Genomic DNA, 17119 nt, shown 5'->3' with positions numbered 1-17119 from the left:
CTACGCTGTGTTCTGGTGCGGTGAATATGGGTAAGATATGTATCGGAAAGTAACGGTATGTGGGTCCATACCAGATGGGGATGCTGTTTTTTTTAGAACCCTATTTTGAGCAGATAGTCAAATCTTTCGCCCACATTGAGATTTGAGAGGGTCATATCGCGGACGTGATGTCATGTCCATCTCGCAGATTTGTAGATACATCGTAGCAGTTCACCAATACTCTGGGTCGGCAATGATCTTGTGTTCCGAGTCTCGTAAGTACTGTTCCCACAAATATTAGTAGACATCAGTACACTTCCACGCTCGCAAGGTGGTCCACTCGATTTGAACTGAGTAAGAGTGAGTGTAGAACATACGGCTACTAGGACACATGGTGGGGGGTACTAGCATTTCCAGAGTCTGGGGTGTGTTAGAAATAATTAACTCCGTTAATACCACAGGAATGGGAATGTTGTCACAGTTGATAATGCGTTCTTATACGTTCAGCGCATTAATATATAGGTCATCTGAATTGGATACATAGGCTTGTATAAATCTATTGAACCCTTTTTCCATGTTTTCGCCATTAATCGCTTCAAACGCATTTTTATGGGAACGATGGGCAAAGCCGTATCGGTGGACGCAACTTGCAACAGAGTGAATCTTGCATTCATGTTCATATTGAATTGTCAAGTAGGATTGAAGTTGAAACCTCTGCGTACTAAGCCTAATACTTTATGGATATATAGAAAACTCTACTTAGGTATAAGCTGTACTAAGAACGAGGCTGATGTGAGTCATATGAAATTGTTAGGCATTAGGTTGCGTTGTTAATATATGTATACTTTTCAAGTGGAAAGCAATTAAGTATCAAGATAAGCATTTCGTCCATTTGGAAAGACATCCAAGCGTCGATGGACTTGCTCTCCAATGGTTGCCGTACGGAGATGCCTTAGACAAACCAGAGAAGTTCAAGGCCGGATACAATGCACCGGTATCACCATTAATATTTATCTTTTTTCGCGCATCTGAATATCAAGCGAGCAGTTAGCCTATATATTCTATTAACAATTGATATACCTGTGGAAAGTATAACGCACTACCAACTTCTCTATCCACTTAAGGTGTATTATGGACTACGTACTCCGCATGGATTCTTCCATAACTGAAGTAGAGACAGTTGCGATAAAATAATAGTCAAAAACAACCACTCACGAACCCATAAAGGTATCACTCAAGGCTAAACCCTACAAAACCCCATGCTTTCCATAAGTAATGATAATAAACTAGAATGAATCAGGAAAGAAGTCGCTACGCGATAAACGACATAACCTTATGGAATCAGCTACGGTTGGCAAAGATCGAAAAGACATACATACAGTTCGTAGAAACCCGCAGGAACGTCTTTCCAGAGGGAGAGACCAGCTCGATAAATAGATACGGCGGCCCCTGTAGCGACAACTATAATTAACGGGCATAAAAGTACAAGCCAGAGGAATCGTAGGGTTGCAGAAACGATTCGCCTGCCTGGTCAGTGGGTATTGCCTCGGGTACACCAGTGGGTCGTGGTCTTACCAAATCGTGGTAAACATGTTGATTCGCGATTGAGGCTTGAGGATTAACCAACTCGGTTCTAGAACTATAGGAAATAGAGTCGCATATTAGGAGACGGGTAGAAATAAGTGGATTGAGACAAGCGGATTGAAGTGCAAGATGGTATGCTGCCAGTGCGGGCGTTATTATAGAGCGCTTTCTACCCAAATGGAGGGCCTAGCTGTCCTCGAGCTGTCATCTAGAGACTAGCGTCCTTGCAGATGGAATTCGGTGGAAATAGTATTGGCGAGGGGGTCAAATGCATTGATTGGGATGATACTACAGCAATGCAAGATAGAGTAAGCATTTGTTGAGCAATTGAATAATTAAGCCGAGGGCCAAATTGTGGTTGCCTGCTGGGCAATGCTGAAGTCGCTATTTATTCCGAGCTCCCGCGAGACCACGTCAGTGCATCCACGGTAAGCTACAAATTACCTGGTCTCTTGTATTTGAAAAACTTGATTTGCTATTTATGGCGCACTTTACCCGGTTTTGCAGCAGAGAGCTCGCATCCGTCAACCCTACAAGGCGAAACCCTTAACGTACTGTTGGACAAACACTCCAGCTTTTCCATTATCTTTACGTCTTGCGAGCGCACCCAGCAGTGGCATTAAGCTGAAGTGCTACATGGACGCCTTTGTTCTTCAAGTTTAAAGCTTTCTGTTATCAAGCGTTTGTCTTGAAAACTTAACGTCATATGCAGGCTTCGCCACGGCCGCGAGAGAGGATCAGGCAACAGAATAAACTTAGACAAACAAGCAAAAGTCAAGACGCGGGAGGGTCCACTGATTGAGGACCTTGTAGGTGACCTAATGCGTATTCAGCATCTAATATCCGGTTTACTTTCGGAAGGTGCCGATGTTTTCTGCCTGTACTGGCATGTACTTTAAGAGTTTTGTGAAAGAGAACTATGGAGCATGTTTGTCCAGGAGGTACTGCTGGTTATTCTTTCCAATCAAGGTCGGATGATGCATCCAACCTTTTTCCTTTTCTTTGCCAGAAAAGTAGATGTGGACGTATGTTCAATGTGAAACCAATCTTGGGAGGTCAAGTTCAGCCCTATGGGGCTGCATAGCGCTGTCGTAGTGGGGCTCGGCAATGGACAACAGGGATGAGCCGTTGAGTATCTTAGTAGAACTAAGCCTTCTGCTGTATCGCGAGAATATTACCCGAGGTGCTTAGACTCGAAGATGTTATCACACGGTAGTCCGTGATATCAGGGAGAGCAATAGTAATAATGTTAATCTTGCTCATATACGAGCAGTATATCCGACAGCATGGCCACTTGACTATATCTTCGAGGCGTGCCCTTGCTCGTCTATCCGCATAGCAAGCCATGCAAATGTAATTAGCATGAATGCATTGGACGATGAGAGACGCTCTAGCTCCACACTTTCATTTGGCTGTCCACTCCAAGGAACGCTAAAGCTTAGTGACTTTTGGAAATTATTCAACGACCCGGATAATACATTTAGTCCAGCCAACAGGTTTCTGACTATCCTTTTCATTGCAGCTAGCGGTGGTGAACAGCGATTTCAAGCCATCCCACACTACTCACAAGGTACTCGATCCCAATGCTATATCACAGAATCCCGTTGCCTACTATGCTCCGATCCGGCTGCAGCAGATCTATCATCAAACCTTCCATACCATCTTCATCCCACGGCAGTGCGCCATGTCTGCCTTTAACGCCTCCCAGGTTGACCTGAACACGGCGAGCAAAGAAGATGTACTGTGCTTCCTTGCCCTGTCAGAGAATGAGTATAATGGGCACCTCGGTGCACGCATTTCTTCAATCTTTGTGATCCTATTCGTCTCCTCCGCGTTTACCTTCTTTCCCGTCGTAGCCAAAAGCTTGCCGTCCTGGAAAATCCCCTACGGTGTCTACCTGTCCGCCCGTTATTTCGGTACCGGTGTTATTGTCGCAACAGCTTTCATCCATCTTCTAGACCCAGCATATAAGCGAATCGGACCAAAGACTTGCGTCGGAGAATCAGGCTACTGGGGCAAATATTCATGGTGTGCGGCAATCGTGCTAGGCTCAGTCATGATTATCTTCCTCATGGACCTGGCAGCCGAAGTCTATGTCGAGCGCAAGTACGGCGTGCACAGGGACGAAGACGCCACAGGGGCATTCATTCAAGGGGGACACCAAGGTGCTGAGGCAGTCCACAGCTCGTACGATCAGGAGAAGTCTATCCCACTGGGGGAGACAGCGCCCACCTGGAATTCAGACAGTGAATCAGCAATGGCAGAGCGGTCTTTCAAACAACAGATCGCAGCATTCCTCATCCTTGAATTTGGTATCATATTCCACTCCGTCATTATCGGATTGAACCTCGGCGTCACAGGCTCTGAATTCGCAACTCTTTACCCAGTTCTGGTGTTTCACCAATCCTTCGAGGGTCTTGGTATCGGGGCAAGAATGTCGGCTATCCCCTTCGGCAAGCATACCTGGCTGCCCTGGATCCTATGTGCGATGTATGGGCTCACTACGCCAATCTCCATCGCCATCGGTCTCGGGGTTCGTACTACATATAACCCTGGCTCTAAGGTAGCACTGATTGTGCAGGGCGTATTGAATGCTATTTCTGCTGGCGTTCTCATCTACAGTGGACTGGTGGAATTGTTGGCTCGTGACTTTTTGTTTGATCCAGATCGTACTAAGCGTCGGAGCCAGCTATTGTTCATGGTCTTTTGTACTCTGCTGGGCGCTGGCATTATGGCTCTCATCGGGAAGTGGGCGTAAACCTGCGTGGACCGGCTTTCCGGGATTGCTCTTCTTTTCTTATGTTCTTGATCGCTTGCCTTACTCACGTATGCTATAATATCATGGACTGTCAAGCTTGGCTGCATATAATGGTAGAACACCGAATGCTACTGGCGAGAATCATGGTATTTCCATTAGAGGTCTTACAACACCGCTACAGTTGACCTCCATAAATGCATGTTAGCTAAAGGTGCACTTGATATACATTTTTTCCTTTCGACATCTGTATATACAGGATAACGGCAAGCATCCTGACGTTGGCTTCCTGTCTCTGGTTTGACTAGGACTTATTCTCAGTTTTTTTTGGTGCTTTCGTATTACTCAGTTGAACGGGTTGAGGTGGATCACACAAGGCCTCATTGACTCTTGAGGGTGGTATTTGGCTTACCCACTAAAAGGGAGAAATGTGAGAGAGAGCCTGAAGGGAGGGATTGAGAAAGGATGAAGGCTTTCTAAAGTTGCACTAGGACTAGATACGTATATGTACACAGAGTTAGCAAATGATAGAGAAGACGCCAATCTTAGAATCCTTGGATCTTGTTTGACCTATCCAAGACAAGTCGTTGTCCCTTTTTCAGTGACTGATCGTCCAAATCCCACTTGTCAAGCCCCAAGGAGCACAAGCCAAGCGAACTCGTGGACTTGCGCAGGCAAGTCTCTGTAGCGCGTCCAACGTGTTCGCTTTCGCCCTTGCCTCCCGGGAAGTCTGGCGGAGGAACACCCTCACGGAAGTCGTTCCTCTGGCGTTTAACATAATTGGCGTTGGCCTCAGTAACGGGGCATGCTGGGATGTACAGAACGCTTGAATCGCCGCTGCCATTGTGTACCCGGTCAACGGCATGGATGGCTAGTCTAGTTAGATTGTTTCTCTATGACGGGCGGGTAGACTGGATACTTACTATCACAGTGCCAAGCAACATAGTCACCAGGAGCGATTCTAGGAACGTGTACCATCGTTTTGTCAAGTTCCAAATGGGGATGAAGCGTTGTAGTAAGTTCCTGCGCGAATCCGGGAGTTGCACCCTGAAGGTTGCTTGACGTCTTTCTCTCCAAGCGCCAGTTACTTGGGTGTAGGAATGTCTCCGTCGCCATGCGAGAACATCCCTTAGGAGGTGTATTAATTGGCTCGAAAAAAGGTCGCAGTAGGAAGTAAGCCGTAGCTAAGGAGAGCAGAGGATTGACCAGCAATGTTCCCTCATTAGGCCCTGTATGAGACATGCCCAACCATGCTTGAAACATGCGAAACATTGAACACGCTCCAGCGCCGTTGTACAAGTCTGTCTCTGCTAAAACTCGGCAACTGGCTTCCCAGGGGTCGTATTCTTCCCATTCCCCCTGCCAGATTCTCTGGTAAACATTGCCCCGACCGTAGCCGTTATCTTCCCACCTTTCAGGCCCACCCCCATCTACATGAGGGCCTAGTGCAAATCCTGCGTCTCCTGGTTGCCGGATGCGAAGTCTATCTGCGTAGATCAGAGGGTGGGTAGGGGATATCATTGCATCTGGTGAATTGGAGTGCCAAAAGCTCATAAGAAAACGCTGAGCTTCTAGCATGTTTGGGTGTGTACGTGCACGCATCTGAGGCTGTGACCAGTACAGTTCGTATACCTGGGGGTCATGTGGCGGGAATGCTAGAGAAGTGTCAGAAGAGCAGCGATTAGAGGGTAATAGAAGACAGTACCTTTTGTACCTGGATTGGCCTTGACATAGTCCTCGATTTCATCCTTGTACGCTCTGGCTTCATGCTCAGGAACCACACCTCGGATGACGGCAACCCCTCGTTTTCGCAGTTCATCGCGGAACGTCTTTGGTGCGGCATGGATGTCCTTGAACTCGATCGAGGGAATGATATCAGAGCCACGCTGGTGAATCAAGCGAACCTCATCCTTCAATGTATGCAGTAGGCGATGCCAACTTCTTTCGATTTCGTCTTCTCGGCCGGCAATTAGCCTTCTCTTTTGGTGTGCAAACCTTGGAGGCAGAGGTGTTTCCTCTTTTCCGGACAAGGAAACGAAAACCGAGGAGATATCGCCTTCTTTGCGAGGAGCCGCGCTGGATGTGGCTTGTCTTATAAAGCTCCGATGGACTCGGAGGGGCTTCAATGTGTGACGAGCAATAGATAAATGTGAGGGGGTATGAAGAGGCATGTTTAATCGTGCAAAAGATCACTAATTTTGAGTAATTGGATGTAGGGGTACGCATATATCGAGTAGATCTGAGCGGTTGTAATGAGGATGTTGGCTTTGCTCCAGGGGTATTTATAATCTTCGAGACGAAACAACTTCGGTTCTATCGGAACACAGGCTTCTAGGGTAAGAATGCTTTCAATGATTGTGCGGCATTTTTTGAGTGTATACAATAGCGGGTATGCTTCCTAATTAGGAAGGTTTCCGCCAGGCTCCCATTCGCCACCCCGAACCAGTTCCATATAAGTTGTGCAGGCTTGAGGATCAATGAGCATGCTGGTCGGTTTCTCCCAATAATTCAACATTCCTTCTTTACTCTATCCCAAGAGCTGCAGACACGGAACCATACAAATGACTATCAACATGCCGGGAGTTGCAGCCACGTCGACCACGCATGATTTCGCCGGTGTCCTATTCGATTTCGACGGAACAATAATTGACTCCACTGAAGGTATCTCTCTATCATAGGCGTTTTGTTCACCTGTATGCTGATATCTATCCACTAGCTATTGTTGAGAACTGGAGAAGGTTTGCCGTCTCGAAACACCTTAGGTTTGGGTTTTACTCACACCTGAACAGAATCGGCGAGGAAATCGGTATCGACCACGAGGTGATCCTGCAAACTTCGCATGGTAGACGAAGCATCGATGTTCTGAAGGACCTTGATCCTAGCAGAGCAAACTGGGAATGTGAGGCTCTTTCTACACATTTGTGCTTTCCTACCTTTTCACACAGTCCCTAACGAGTACTCAATTTAGACATAAGCGCCATGGAAAGCAAAATACCTTCCCTATGCAAGAATCCTGCCATTGAAATCCCGGGTGCACGAGCTCTTCTCGAGGCACTTAACAACCTTTACACACCTTGGGCAATCGTAACATCAGGCACCAAGGCTCTCCTAAACGGTTGGCTCAATGTCCTGCACTTACCTCGACCTCAAGAGATTACTGTCGCAGAAGATGTCAGAATCGGCAAGCCTGATCCAGAAGGTTACTATAAAGCTCGCACTCGGTTGCTGCAGCATAGCGGGGAAGACGACATAAAGGACGTCCTCGTTGTCGAGGATGCTCCAGCCGGTGTAAAAGCAGGGAAATTGGCTGGATGTTCTGTTTTAGCAGTGACAACCACGCACACTGTCGACCAGTTGAAGGCGGCGGGTGCGGACTGGGTGATACCTGATCATCGATTCGTAGAAGTACGGAGGAAGGAGGGGTTGCAGGGGGCTTTTACCTTTACTTTCAATAGCATCTACTAGAACGACGTATGTACACACTCTAGCAGTACACATTTATATATTTCACGACTTAACATAGAACACATGTAATAAATTCTCATAGTGGAGATTGCCCTCACCTGACCGCCACTTAGTTACAATGCATCCAAATAATCCTAGTTGATTCACAAATTGTAGCCTTTACCTTTTTTTGCTTGTTGACCGGTCTATAGATTGCTATCAGAAGGTTAGGGTTCTCCCCGGCGTGACTAATCCAGCCAAATCGGGCCGCGAATCTCGTATCCAGATCAACAGCCATTCGCAACCTCAACTCTCAACCATCCCCAACTCCCTCCGCAAAACACCATGACGAGGCTCGTCTATACCCCATGGAACAAATCCCTCACACCCAATCAATATGCCTCGGCAGGATGAAACAGTCCCTTCTTCCGAAGCACCAACGGAACCATTCCCGCGTTTCATGGACCTGCCACCCGAACTCCACATCCTTATCGCCAACTTCCTCATCTTCCCCGACTTAGTCCATCTCAAATTGACCTGTGCCTACTTCAATGACCTAATCCCTCCACTCTCGCACCATGAGCTCCTTCAAGCCGAACTCACAGACTTCGCCCTCGCACGCGATGTCTACACCTGTCGGTATTGTCTCCGTCTCCGTCCTGCGGCCAAATTCGCGGATCGGATGCTTCGACGCGGGCGGGGTAGATACGGTCGTGATGCGGAGAGGCGCTTCTGTGTGGAATGTGGGCTGATGCCACGTTCCGGGACGGCGAGGTATGGACCTGGCGCCCAGATTGTGATTCAGGGAGTTATGTTCGTGATATGTATGGTCTGCAGAGAGTTTGCTGTTGGGATGAAGGGTGGGGTTGGTAAGGGGATTGCGATTTGCGAGAAGTGCTGGGAAGAGAGATTGATTCGTGAGAGGGCTTTTCCCTGATGGGGTTAAGTGTGAAGGATCTCATCGACGTGCTTTTCCGTTCGGTTGAGTTTTGACGTGTAGTACGCTGGATTTTGATACCCGGTTATTCTCGGCTGGCGGGATCCGCGCGCATAGTCGTATATTGCTGTGGCAGATCTACGGAGTACGTGCCAGAGTGTTTCCATGTGAGAATTGCTTTGGTTCCTGGTCTGTCGGAATCTCGAGGCTCTCGCCCAAGGAGTAAAAGTTGGCATGTTAGGACCTTCGACGACTGCCGAGGGTATGAGAGTTGTAGATTATTAACGGAGCTATGAAGCTGTACATCTTCTTCCAACGGATGCACTGAGAACGAATGCATTCCAGATATGTGTAAAATGTTTAGATACATATACTAATTTCGCCCTCCGGACCCATACGGTTCATGGCCCTACGATTGTAACAACTCCGTAGCGTTGCGTACCGCATCTATGACAATTTGGTTCGATTTCTAGGTGGGAAAATCAATAATTAGCGTTCATCTCCGGTACCCCAGGGGAAGAGAGAGAAATTACCTCTGCATTGCACCAATTCCCGGCTTTCACGTTGTTCGTAACATCGGGGAAAGTAGGCTCAGGAAACTTGAACGAGGATCGCGAATACACCACATGGGATGAACCTGCTCCTGAACTATTGGAGGCAGCCACGAATTGTCTCTCAAATTTTCTGTACTTCTGGTTAATATCCTGGATCTTCTTATCTTCCTGGTAGGTTGAAGACGTTATCGTCGTATTTTTTCCGGCCAGCGTTGCTGCAAGGTCTGCTGCATCCGTGTCAAACTGAACAGCCACCCGATGTAGCTCTGCAATTGTATCTTTCAATGATTGGAGATTGACAGTACAGGAATCTTGCCCTTCTTGATCGACTTCGGCTGATGTTGCTTTATTCAATGTGTCTTCCAGCTCGTCTAGATAACCATCCAATGCTACAGCGTATGCCGTGGTATTGAAGGCAATGACCGGCTCGTCTGCTAAGTGCGTTGCAGCCAGCGCCCACAGTTTAGCACTTGCAGTATGATACTCGTAGGTTGGGTCCCCGAAAGTGTCCATCCATTGTATATTGTCGAAGTCCGAGTGCCAGTGGAAGATAGGATCCGTTGGACCAGGAGCAAAGCCAAGGTTGAGGGAGGCAAACCCATTTGAAACGAAACTATTAGTGTCCCCTCCACCTTCTGGCTCTAGCTGACCACCCCATACATCCATGATGCTCTGTCCGGGTTGACTCTGGTCGGGGGAGAGAACCTTCTCAGCGGCAGAATAGATGACGTCGCGTAGAAGAGGACTGGATTTGGCGAAGAGCTTTGTGCCAGTAGCAGCAGTCTCAATTTCAAGATAAGCGACAGCCGCTTCAGACAACCACGATAGATTTTCCTTTAGCCAGCGGGAGGACCCCAAGCCTCCTGTCTCATGGCCATCCCAACTGACAAATACTATGGTTCTGAATGGTCTCCAACCTTTCTTCATAGCGGTACCAAGGGTACGGATGACTTCATTTAGGGCTGCAGAACCACTATTTGGGTCGCCAGCACCAGCAGCCCACGCATCACGATGGTTTCCTAGGATGATCACTTCGTCCTCAATCTCGCCTTTTATCGTCCCGACAACATTGTATACAGAGACATTGTAGCTCTGGAATGTGTTCACTAGGTTCATGGTCAAGCCGTCCGGTGATGGTCCAACGTTGTAATTGACCCCTAGATATCCTAGCTGGCCTCCCTGCCAAGCGGTGCTGAGCTCGCTCGCCTGTGGCCCATGGCCGTTAAGAGCCTTGAGAAATGGGAGGGCATCGGAGTATGAGATTGGTATGACAGGGATCTTTAGTGAAGGATCGATGCTAGGGAGGCCCATTCGCCGCACCATGCTGCTTGGTGCCCTAGCCGGGCCTTCAGGGAACGGCAAGTAGCCATGTGCTTCGGTGACATTTTCGTCAAACTGCGGGTCGAGATAAACTACCAAGCCTACCATGTCTCTTTTCTGTGCTCCACGTAGCGCGCTAAAGATGTACGGTTCACCTTGTTTCATAATCCCAATCTTGCCACTCACATCGATATTGGATTGTTGTAGCTCATCGTAGTCTGAATCCGTACCATAATTCACAAACACAAAGGGTACCGTAACATTTGCACTTGGTGTACTGGAGAAGAATTGAGGAGTGCTAATAATCTTTCCACTGATGGGGTTCACGAAGGTCGAACCTTCGTTCAGGCTAGCGTTGAATGACACCGTGTCGTCGTCGTTCCCAGGCTTCCGCTCGAGTAAAGCAAGCCTTTGATACAGCGGCAGGGTGGGCCCATCTGCAACTGGATATGACTTGATGGAAATGTTCTCAATTCCAAATTCGCGCCATTTGTCTTGAGTCCACTCAGCGAGCGGTTCTCCTTGGCCCACAAAATGTGGCTCGGACGTATAGTGAAGATTCCACTCGCGGGCCTTTTGCTCATCGGGGCCATTCAGAATGATCGCCTGAAGATCACTGGATGGAACGCTGTTTCGGGATCGGGTGTCGAGCGAATGACCATGTCTGATCAGAGATGGAGATGGGATAGGGGATCGGGCAGAGCTGGCATTAACACCAACAGATATCTGAGTAAGCAAAAGTGACATTGCTATGCACTTAAGTGCACCCAGTATAGTGAAAAATGCCGGCTGCTTCTTTCCAACCGCGTTAGTCGGCTTTGCTTGCAGATGCAGCATGTTGCAGAGCTTTTTTGATATTTTTTATCTTTATCCTTTCCTTGTTTTACTGGGCCATTTCCTGCAATCGAGTGCTATGGAGTATCCCATGAAAGAATTATTGCATGCAGTGCATAGCTCTTTCAATGAATAGGATGGGCATCTGCTAGCTTTAATTCGACTTAGTGTTGACCTCCCTGAGAATCTGTGCCTGCATTCTTCCTCTTTCATTTTTCAACATCCCCCTTGCAGCTTGCGCCGAAGGCCTGGTCCCTTACCCCAGCTTCGTTCACTGGTAATTAGTAGTATTCAGACGTGTCATTTACCGGAAGGAGGCTCGTCCCTTGCATCGACTTCGGTATTCTCCCAACAATATATCATGTGTCTCGAAGCTACTTCTACTGGAATGTATATCGCTTCTAGCCGATAGGCCGGATAAGGTTTCTAGATATTCACCACTATCATCCTTGGCTACATACAATTCAGTTGCCGCTGGAATGCTGGTGCAGGGGGCATCGAATATCGAAATCGCTACCGAGAGGTGGTGGACTTCAGCCAGCCGTTCAATTCGTATGCTATTTAGTAGTATACACTTCGAGTAGTAGACCCAAGGCTGACAATCCAGGTCCAAACTGTTCCTGAAGCAACAGTTTCTCAAGGGGACGATTTTCAACTCTCACGGGCACCACCATCGCATGAATTAAATCGGACTATAGTGTCACCTCACGAAGATAGAAGTGGATTATGCGAAGTTCCGTTTTACTTTAAGTGATATTATAGCAATTGTCTGATCTGGTTACGGGAACTGTATAAGTATTGTATACTTCCTTTATAGTTTAGTGTAGCTTAGTATATAGGGTTTAGAATAATATGTACTGCTATAAATATTCTGAAAATTGTTTGTTTGGATTGTCACAAGGTACCATACAATCGAATAATGATTCTGTAGAGCGCGACCAAATATAGGACTGTGGAGCTTGTAGAATAAAAGACAGAAACTAGGGTCTTATGATGAATTCGAATGATATTATGACTTGACTAACTTATCGACATTCCACGCTGGAGGGTGTTTGTGTGACTGAGGCACAGCGGTGGTAGTACCTACTAGTAGAAGCACATTGTAGTTAATAGAGGAGACGACTTGAGAATGATCCATAGTTCCTTTTATTTCACGTCATCTATTCACCCCATACATCATGATCGAATGGAATGAATCTTTCAATTCCTTTTGTTTCCTGGGCTGTATGAATAGGGCCTCACCGTCACGTACATAGGCAACCGATTCTTCACTGACCACCTTCTTGTGCTCTTTTCACTGTCTCCTACCTTCTGTTTCTTATAAAAGACGTGTCAATCCCCCCTCCCACTTTCTCTTTCTATCCTATCTCCTCTCAGAGTCTTTATTCGACGAGGCCAGGTTTTTCAGGGATCCTGAGATTTTTCATGCACTTTTGGTTCTGTCCAGCGTGAACAGGGTTCTTATGGTGGGGGGCTACAAACAGCTCTGCCCTCCAGTCTTCGCCGAAGAGGGCCAGAGGGTATGGGCTACCTCGGCTTTTGAACGGCTTCATGTCGCGGGATATCCTTCTGTGATGTTGGATACCCAATATCGCTCACATGCTCGTCTCTACGCCCCTACTTCCGAAGTATTCTACAACGGACAGGTCCGGTCAGCTCATGTGATTCATTCCATGAAGTAAACCGCCTGTTTAACGGCGCAGTTACTGTGAGGTGGAGAAATTCCACATGGCATCTCCCTCAAGAGATTGGGTTCGTGAATTGCGCAGGCCAGACATCCCGCGATGCTTCCAAGTCGATACTCAACCATGGGGAAGCAGAGATCGCTAAGATTATCTGCCTAGCGAGAGTCATAAGGCAACAGCCGCAATACGGTCGAAACATCCTGATAGTCTCTCCATACAAGGCGCAAGTAGCTTTAACCACGCAGAAATGGGAAGAAACATACCCAGGACTGGAGACAAAGCCACGCATCCAGGCCGTCGATGGAGTGCAGGGGGCTGAGGGGGATGTTGTACTTGTCATGCTCACGACAAACAGCGTATATCCGGGCTTTGTGGCCTCATCACGTCGCATCAACGTCATGACATCGAGGGCAAAGCACGGAAATTGGGTTTGGGTATCTGGACAGGTCATCCGCGAACACGCTCCTCAACTCCAGGCAGTGATGATGCAATATCGGGAGACTATGTGCTCCTTTGCACTGAGGAGAGAAACTAGTCATGTACTTTCGTCAAATACAAACTGCGCCTTGACACCGTACCCCGAGCGCATTACTCACCTACTTACCTACCTCCCTACTTATGACGTTAGGGTCGCACCTTCCACGAGACCCTAATTGAGGAAATACAAACTTCTCCTCCTTTCTCTCTCTGCTTCTCTTATGCCACCCTCTTCACAACTACCTATCACTCTGCTTTTATTCGAACCTATGAGGTTCTCAGATAACGCTCACCTCACCCTCGCCCCTGAGACCTGTGCCCACTGCCGACCGACCAGGTCTATCTGCCATGAAACCAGCTCCTGAGTTTGAACAGGCAGGACGCCTGGAATTAATTAAACAGATCTCTGAGACTGGTGTCAGTGAGATCGACTCTGTTATATGGGCCTTTCTCTCGCTGGCGGATATGAACAGGCTTCAGCTTTTTAGCCCAATATGCGAAGAATCCAGAAACTTGCTTTGTTTACTCAGGCTACCTTAGGCGGGATTATTACCCAGCATTGAGGAATTGTACGTTATGATCCCCACCAACTGAGTGCGAGCGTCCCACAACTCGTTCAGCCAAGGCCGCAGATGACACTGCCAACCGCGATCAACACAGATGTATCGTCACCAAAGCCTGGGAACCTCTGCAAATTGCAGATCTGATATCCTTTGCTCTCGGCGTCCGTCATCAACGCAAGACAGAGAGGGATAAATTTTGAGACATTCTCTCTTGCTTCTGGTCCGCTGACAGACTCAAAAGATGGCAATCAGCAGTTTTTGAAACGGCACTGAGACAACGAAGAACCTACTATGTATGTGCGCACATGTCCACCGTTTATGGAACACAGCCCGTTTTGCACTTCGGCCGATCGAATTGGGGCTCGAGTTTTACTGCTTGCCTGATGCACTAAAAAGGGAGGTAAAGCCTTGTAACAAATCTATCATCGGACGGTACGTTGCCTCTCCAAACTGCGTACTGTGCGACAGTTACACCCATGAGTTGATTAAACCTGGCCGCGCCATTAAAATCACAACCTCTGATCCTGAAAAATTGCCACTGCTATCCTTTGAGGTCCTTGAAATGCAGTGGTATCTGCAGCCTTAACTTGGGACTTCCCTGGTAATAGGATCTCCAGACTTTATGCATATGCAAAGGCTACAACCTTATGTGTTTGCTGTCATCCCCTTACATAACTGTTCTTATTGTGCTTCCCGCCAAGCCTGCCCAAATTAAGGGCTGCCTTAGTGTCTCTGGTGCGGACATTTTCAAAATAATAGGGCAGCCGAGAGAGGAAGTTGTGCCTTTATCCCTGAAATGTTAGGTGTAACTTGCTGGCTGGCTGCCGTTGGATTCACCATCTCCCATGTTAGATACAACTTACATATATCTCGTTGCATCGATCTGTTTCGGTTCTCATATTCCAGGATGCATTCTACGGTGTGTGGGGTTTCCTGCTTTCGTCAGTACTCCTGTGCCCACAGGCAGCATTCGTGCCTTTCCCCCTCTTCGATATATATTTGAATAACCACAGATAATATTAGTTGCCAATATTTATGGTAATTTCAGTCATCTATTCCGCTAATGCCCTCCATTCTGGTAATGACCACAGCGCCAGGGTGACCTCTAGTGTACTATTATGTGACGAACTGAGGGAATGGTCCAACACCGCTAACTAAAACCCTTCGTGATATTCGTTAAAATATTACTTGACCCTCCGCCACCAGAACGCTAGATTGAACTATCTGTAGGGTCCTGTTTAAAATGCTATCTATTCAGAGGTTTTTAGTGGGGGAAACATTTAAAATATTAAACCATTTACGAATAGTATCAATTTCGCAAGACAGCACACGAGATGTACGGTTTATGTATTTCCAGATGAAGCAATGATTCAAGGTGTGTTTGATCTTTCTACGTCAAATATTCAAGGGTTTCGTCCGTAGCATGACAGAGATCTTAGTGCCCAGCAAATGCCAGGAGGCCAAGAAGACCTGCTCCAAAAAGCCCAGTCTGTAGCTCCGCTGACTTGCCCGCTGCATTTGTAGTCGCCGCTGCAGAATTCGAGCCAGTAGAGCTGCCTGTGGCAGACGCAGTTCCATCCGTCGAAGTGACTGACATCGTTCCACTGCTCGAAGTCGTACTAGGGGAAGTTTTGCCGGCCGAGTTGGATGTGGCAGAGGGAGAGGAGTCAGCAGTATACGTGGTCGAGGTAAACGAGCACTCTTGGATAAGGTCATTGGCGTCTACAGGATTTAGTACATCTGCCGTTTCATCTCAATGGGGGAAAATGTACCGTTGTCCTTGCCGTCTTTGCTGTACTTGTCCAGGCACGCAGCACAATTCGGAATGCTAGTCGATGCCTGGGGATCATCACAGACACATTTCAACTCAGCTGCCTCATCGGTATTGCTGCTATCGCAAGTGGACGTCAGGCTGACCACGGGGGCGCAAACATCCTTGCACTGGGCCGGGACATCACTTGACTCTATATCTTGAGCCACGATGGATCCAGCAAAAGCCAGCACGGAGAAGATCAATAGCGAGCGCATTGTGATTAACCGGGTACAATCAAGCTGCGATCTGCTCGGATGGTGAAATCCGCTCAAAGATGCTAGGAGTAGGTTCAAATTTTCACAACGGCCGTCCAGTTCGAGAGAAAATATCTCGCATATCTATAGGTTTCAATGCTCGCTTTTAGGACTTTCTGTCGCATCTATTAGAATAGGATCGTCATTGCCACAATGCTCTGAGCCTCTGTATGACGTGGGGAGAAATGTATTCGGCCAGTCAAAAGATTATGTTAGGTAATCCCCTATTCAGAACTCCCGAACCGAGGTGGCACGCATGAATGAGAGACCAATGAGTTTGAATTAGAGAAGTCTTTCATTCCTGAACTCCTTCTTCCCGGAAAATGAATCTGGCCGACCCATGTCCACCAGATGTGCCGGAGCTGGAACTTCCCGTGGGAACCGATCGCCTAGATGAAACCGCTTGCAAATGCTGGGCTAGCACAAGGGTCACCGCTGCCCCCCATCTTATTTGCCCTTTTCAATGCTGACCTGGTCGATCATCCTGTAGATTACCATGAAGGCGCCTCAGCGTTCAGTGACAACTACTTCCGCTGGCGAGTGGGCAGCTTGGCTGAGGCCAACCTGGCCAAGATCCAGTCCGAACACATCCTTCGCATTGAGGAATGGTCGCGGTGGACCGGATCCTGCTTTGCAGCTGAGAAAACCGAGCTGATACACCTTATTAGGAAGAAACGAGAGCACTTGTAGGGACAAATTATCGTGAATAACACGATCGTTTGACCTTCGGCCACAGTAAGGCTACTGGGTGTGGTGTTTGACCAGGAGCTTCGGTGGAAACATCACGTTCAGCAACCTGTGTCAAACGAGTAACCAATATTTTGGAAAAAGAAAAAAAAAAAAAAAAAAAAAAAAAAAAAAAAAAAAAAAAAAAAAAAAAAAAAAAAAAAAAAAAAAAAAAAAAAAAAAAAAAAAAAAAA

General features: G+C 47.5%; 7 protein-coding genes across 7 annotated transcripts; 3 read left to right on the top strand and 4 right to left on the bottom strand.

Annotated features, from left to right (window-relative positions):
• Window positions 1-767: 767 nt before the first annotated feature.
• Window positions 768-1939, bottom strand: BDV37DRAFT_259932 (uncharacterized protein). The gene is made up of 4 exons (XM_032083192.1): window positions 1555-1939; window positions 1359-1502; window positions 1080-1311; window positions 768-1007 (listed from the first exon to the last, which is right to left on the bottom strand). The coding sequence occupies exons 1-3, from the start codon at window positions 1569-1571 to the stop codon at window positions 1266-1268; spliced, it is 207 nt and encodes a 68-aa protein (XP_031936897.1). The 5' UTR covers window positions 1572-1939; the 3' UTR covers window positions 768-1007; window positions 1080-1265.
• Window positions 1940-3068: 1129 nt separating this feature from the next.
• On the top strand, window positions 3069-4751 carry BDV37DRAFT_259926 (Zinc/iron permease). The gene has a single exon (XM_032083191.1). The coding sequence runs from the start codon at window positions 3248-3250 to the stop codon at window positions 4319-4321; it is 1074 nt and encodes a 357-aa protein (XP_031936896.1). The 5' UTR covers window positions 3069-3247; the 3' UTR covers window positions 4322-4751.
• A 112-nt stretch (window positions 4752-4863) lies between these two features.
• Window positions 4864-6489, bottom strand: BDV37DRAFT_275128 (DUF1479 domain-containing protein; the record flags this gene model as incomplete). Its single annotated transcript, XM_032085347.1, has 3 exons — window positions 4864-5189; window positions 5242-5973; window positions 6024-6489. The coding sequence occupies 3 exons, from the start codon at window positions 6487-6489 to the stop codon at window positions 4864-4866; spliced, it is 1524 nt and encodes a 507-aa protein (XP_031936895.1).
• A 358-nt stretch (window positions 6490-6847) lies between these two features.
• BDV37DRAFT_297630 (HAD family hydrolase) lies at window positions 6848-7783 on the top strand (the record flags this gene model as incomplete). Its single annotated transcript, XM_032090367.1, has 4 exons — window positions 6848-6979; window positions 7035-7056; window positions 7108-7217; window positions 7287-7783. The coding sequence occupies exons 1-4, from the start codon at window positions 6880-6882 to the stop codon at window positions 7781-7783; spliced, it is 729 nt and encodes a 242-aa protein (XP_031936894.1). The 5' UTR covers window positions 6848-6879.
• A 291-nt stretch (window positions 7784-8074) lies between these two features.
• BDV37DRAFT_259922 (F-box domain protein) lies at window positions 8075-9017 on the top strand. The gene has a single exon (XM_032083190.1). The coding sequence runs from the start codon at window positions 8160-8162 to the stop codon at window positions 8697-8699; it is 540 nt and encodes a 179-aa protein (XP_031936893.1). The 5' UTR covers window positions 8075-8159; the 3' UTR covers window positions 8700-9017.
• A 26-nt stretch (window positions 9018-9043) lies between these two features.
• Window positions 9044-11320, bottom strand: BDV37DRAFT_297628 (uncharacterized protein; the record flags this gene model as incomplete). The annotated part of the gene is made up of 1 exon (XM_032090366.1): window positions 9044-11320. One exon carries the CDS (start codon window positions 11318-11320, stop codon window positions 9182-9184), a length of 2139 nt encoding a protein of 712 aa, XP_031936892.1. The 3' UTR covers window positions 9044-9181.
• A 4140-nt stretch (window positions 11321-15460) lies between these two features.
• On the bottom strand, window positions 15461-16306 carry BDV37DRAFT_259921 (uncharacterized protein). Its single transcript, XM_032083189.1, has 2 exons — window positions 15905-16306; window positions 15461-15854 (listed from the first exon to the last, which is right to left on the bottom strand). The coding sequence occupies exons 1-2, from the start codon at window positions 16158-16160 to the stop codon at window positions 15568-15570; spliced, it is 543 nt and encodes a 180-aa protein (XP_031936891.1). The 5' UTR covers window positions 16161-16306; the 3' UTR covers window positions 15461-15567.
• Between the last annotated feature and the right edge of the window lie 813 nt (window positions 16307-17119).

Source organism: Aspergillus pseudonomiae (assembly GCF_009193645.1).
Source record: "Aspergillus pseudonomiae strain CBS 119388 unplaced genomic scaffold BDV37scaffold_93, whole genome shotgun sequence".
Classification (NCBI taxonomy): domain Eukaryota; kingdom Fungi; phylum Ascomycota; class Eurotiomycetes; order Eurotiales; family Aspergillaceae; genus Aspergillus; species Aspergillus pseudonomiae.
The sequence above is the reverse complement of the archived record's forward strand: the minus strand, read 5'-3'. Positions and strand labels throughout refer to the sequence as shown.

Bases quoted from the DNA above. Each gene is read 5' to 3' on its own strand.
- BDV37DRAFT_259932 (XM_032083192.1), bottom strand. The intron at 1,312-1,358 runs GTATGTATGTCT...TGATTCCATAAG, and splicing joins CCTGCGGGTTTCTACGAACT to GTTATGTCGTTTATCGCGTA.
- BDV37DRAFT_259922 (XM_032083190.1), top strand. From the start codon at position 8,160: ATGCCTCGGCAGGATGAAACAGTCCCTTCTTCCGAAGCACCAACGGAA.
- BDV37DRAFT_259926 (XM_032083191.1), top strand. From the start codon at position 3,248: ATGTCTGCCTTTAACGCCTCCCAGGTTGACCTGAACACGGCGAGCAAA.
- BDV37DRAFT_259921 (XM_032083189.1), bottom strand. From the start codon at position 16,160: ATGCGCTCGCTATTGATCTTCTCCGTGCTGGCTTTTGCTGGATCCATC. The intron at 15,855-15,904 runs GTACATTTTCCC...TAAATCCTGTAG, and splicing joins CAAAGACGGCAAGGACAACG to ACGCCAATGACCTTATCCAA.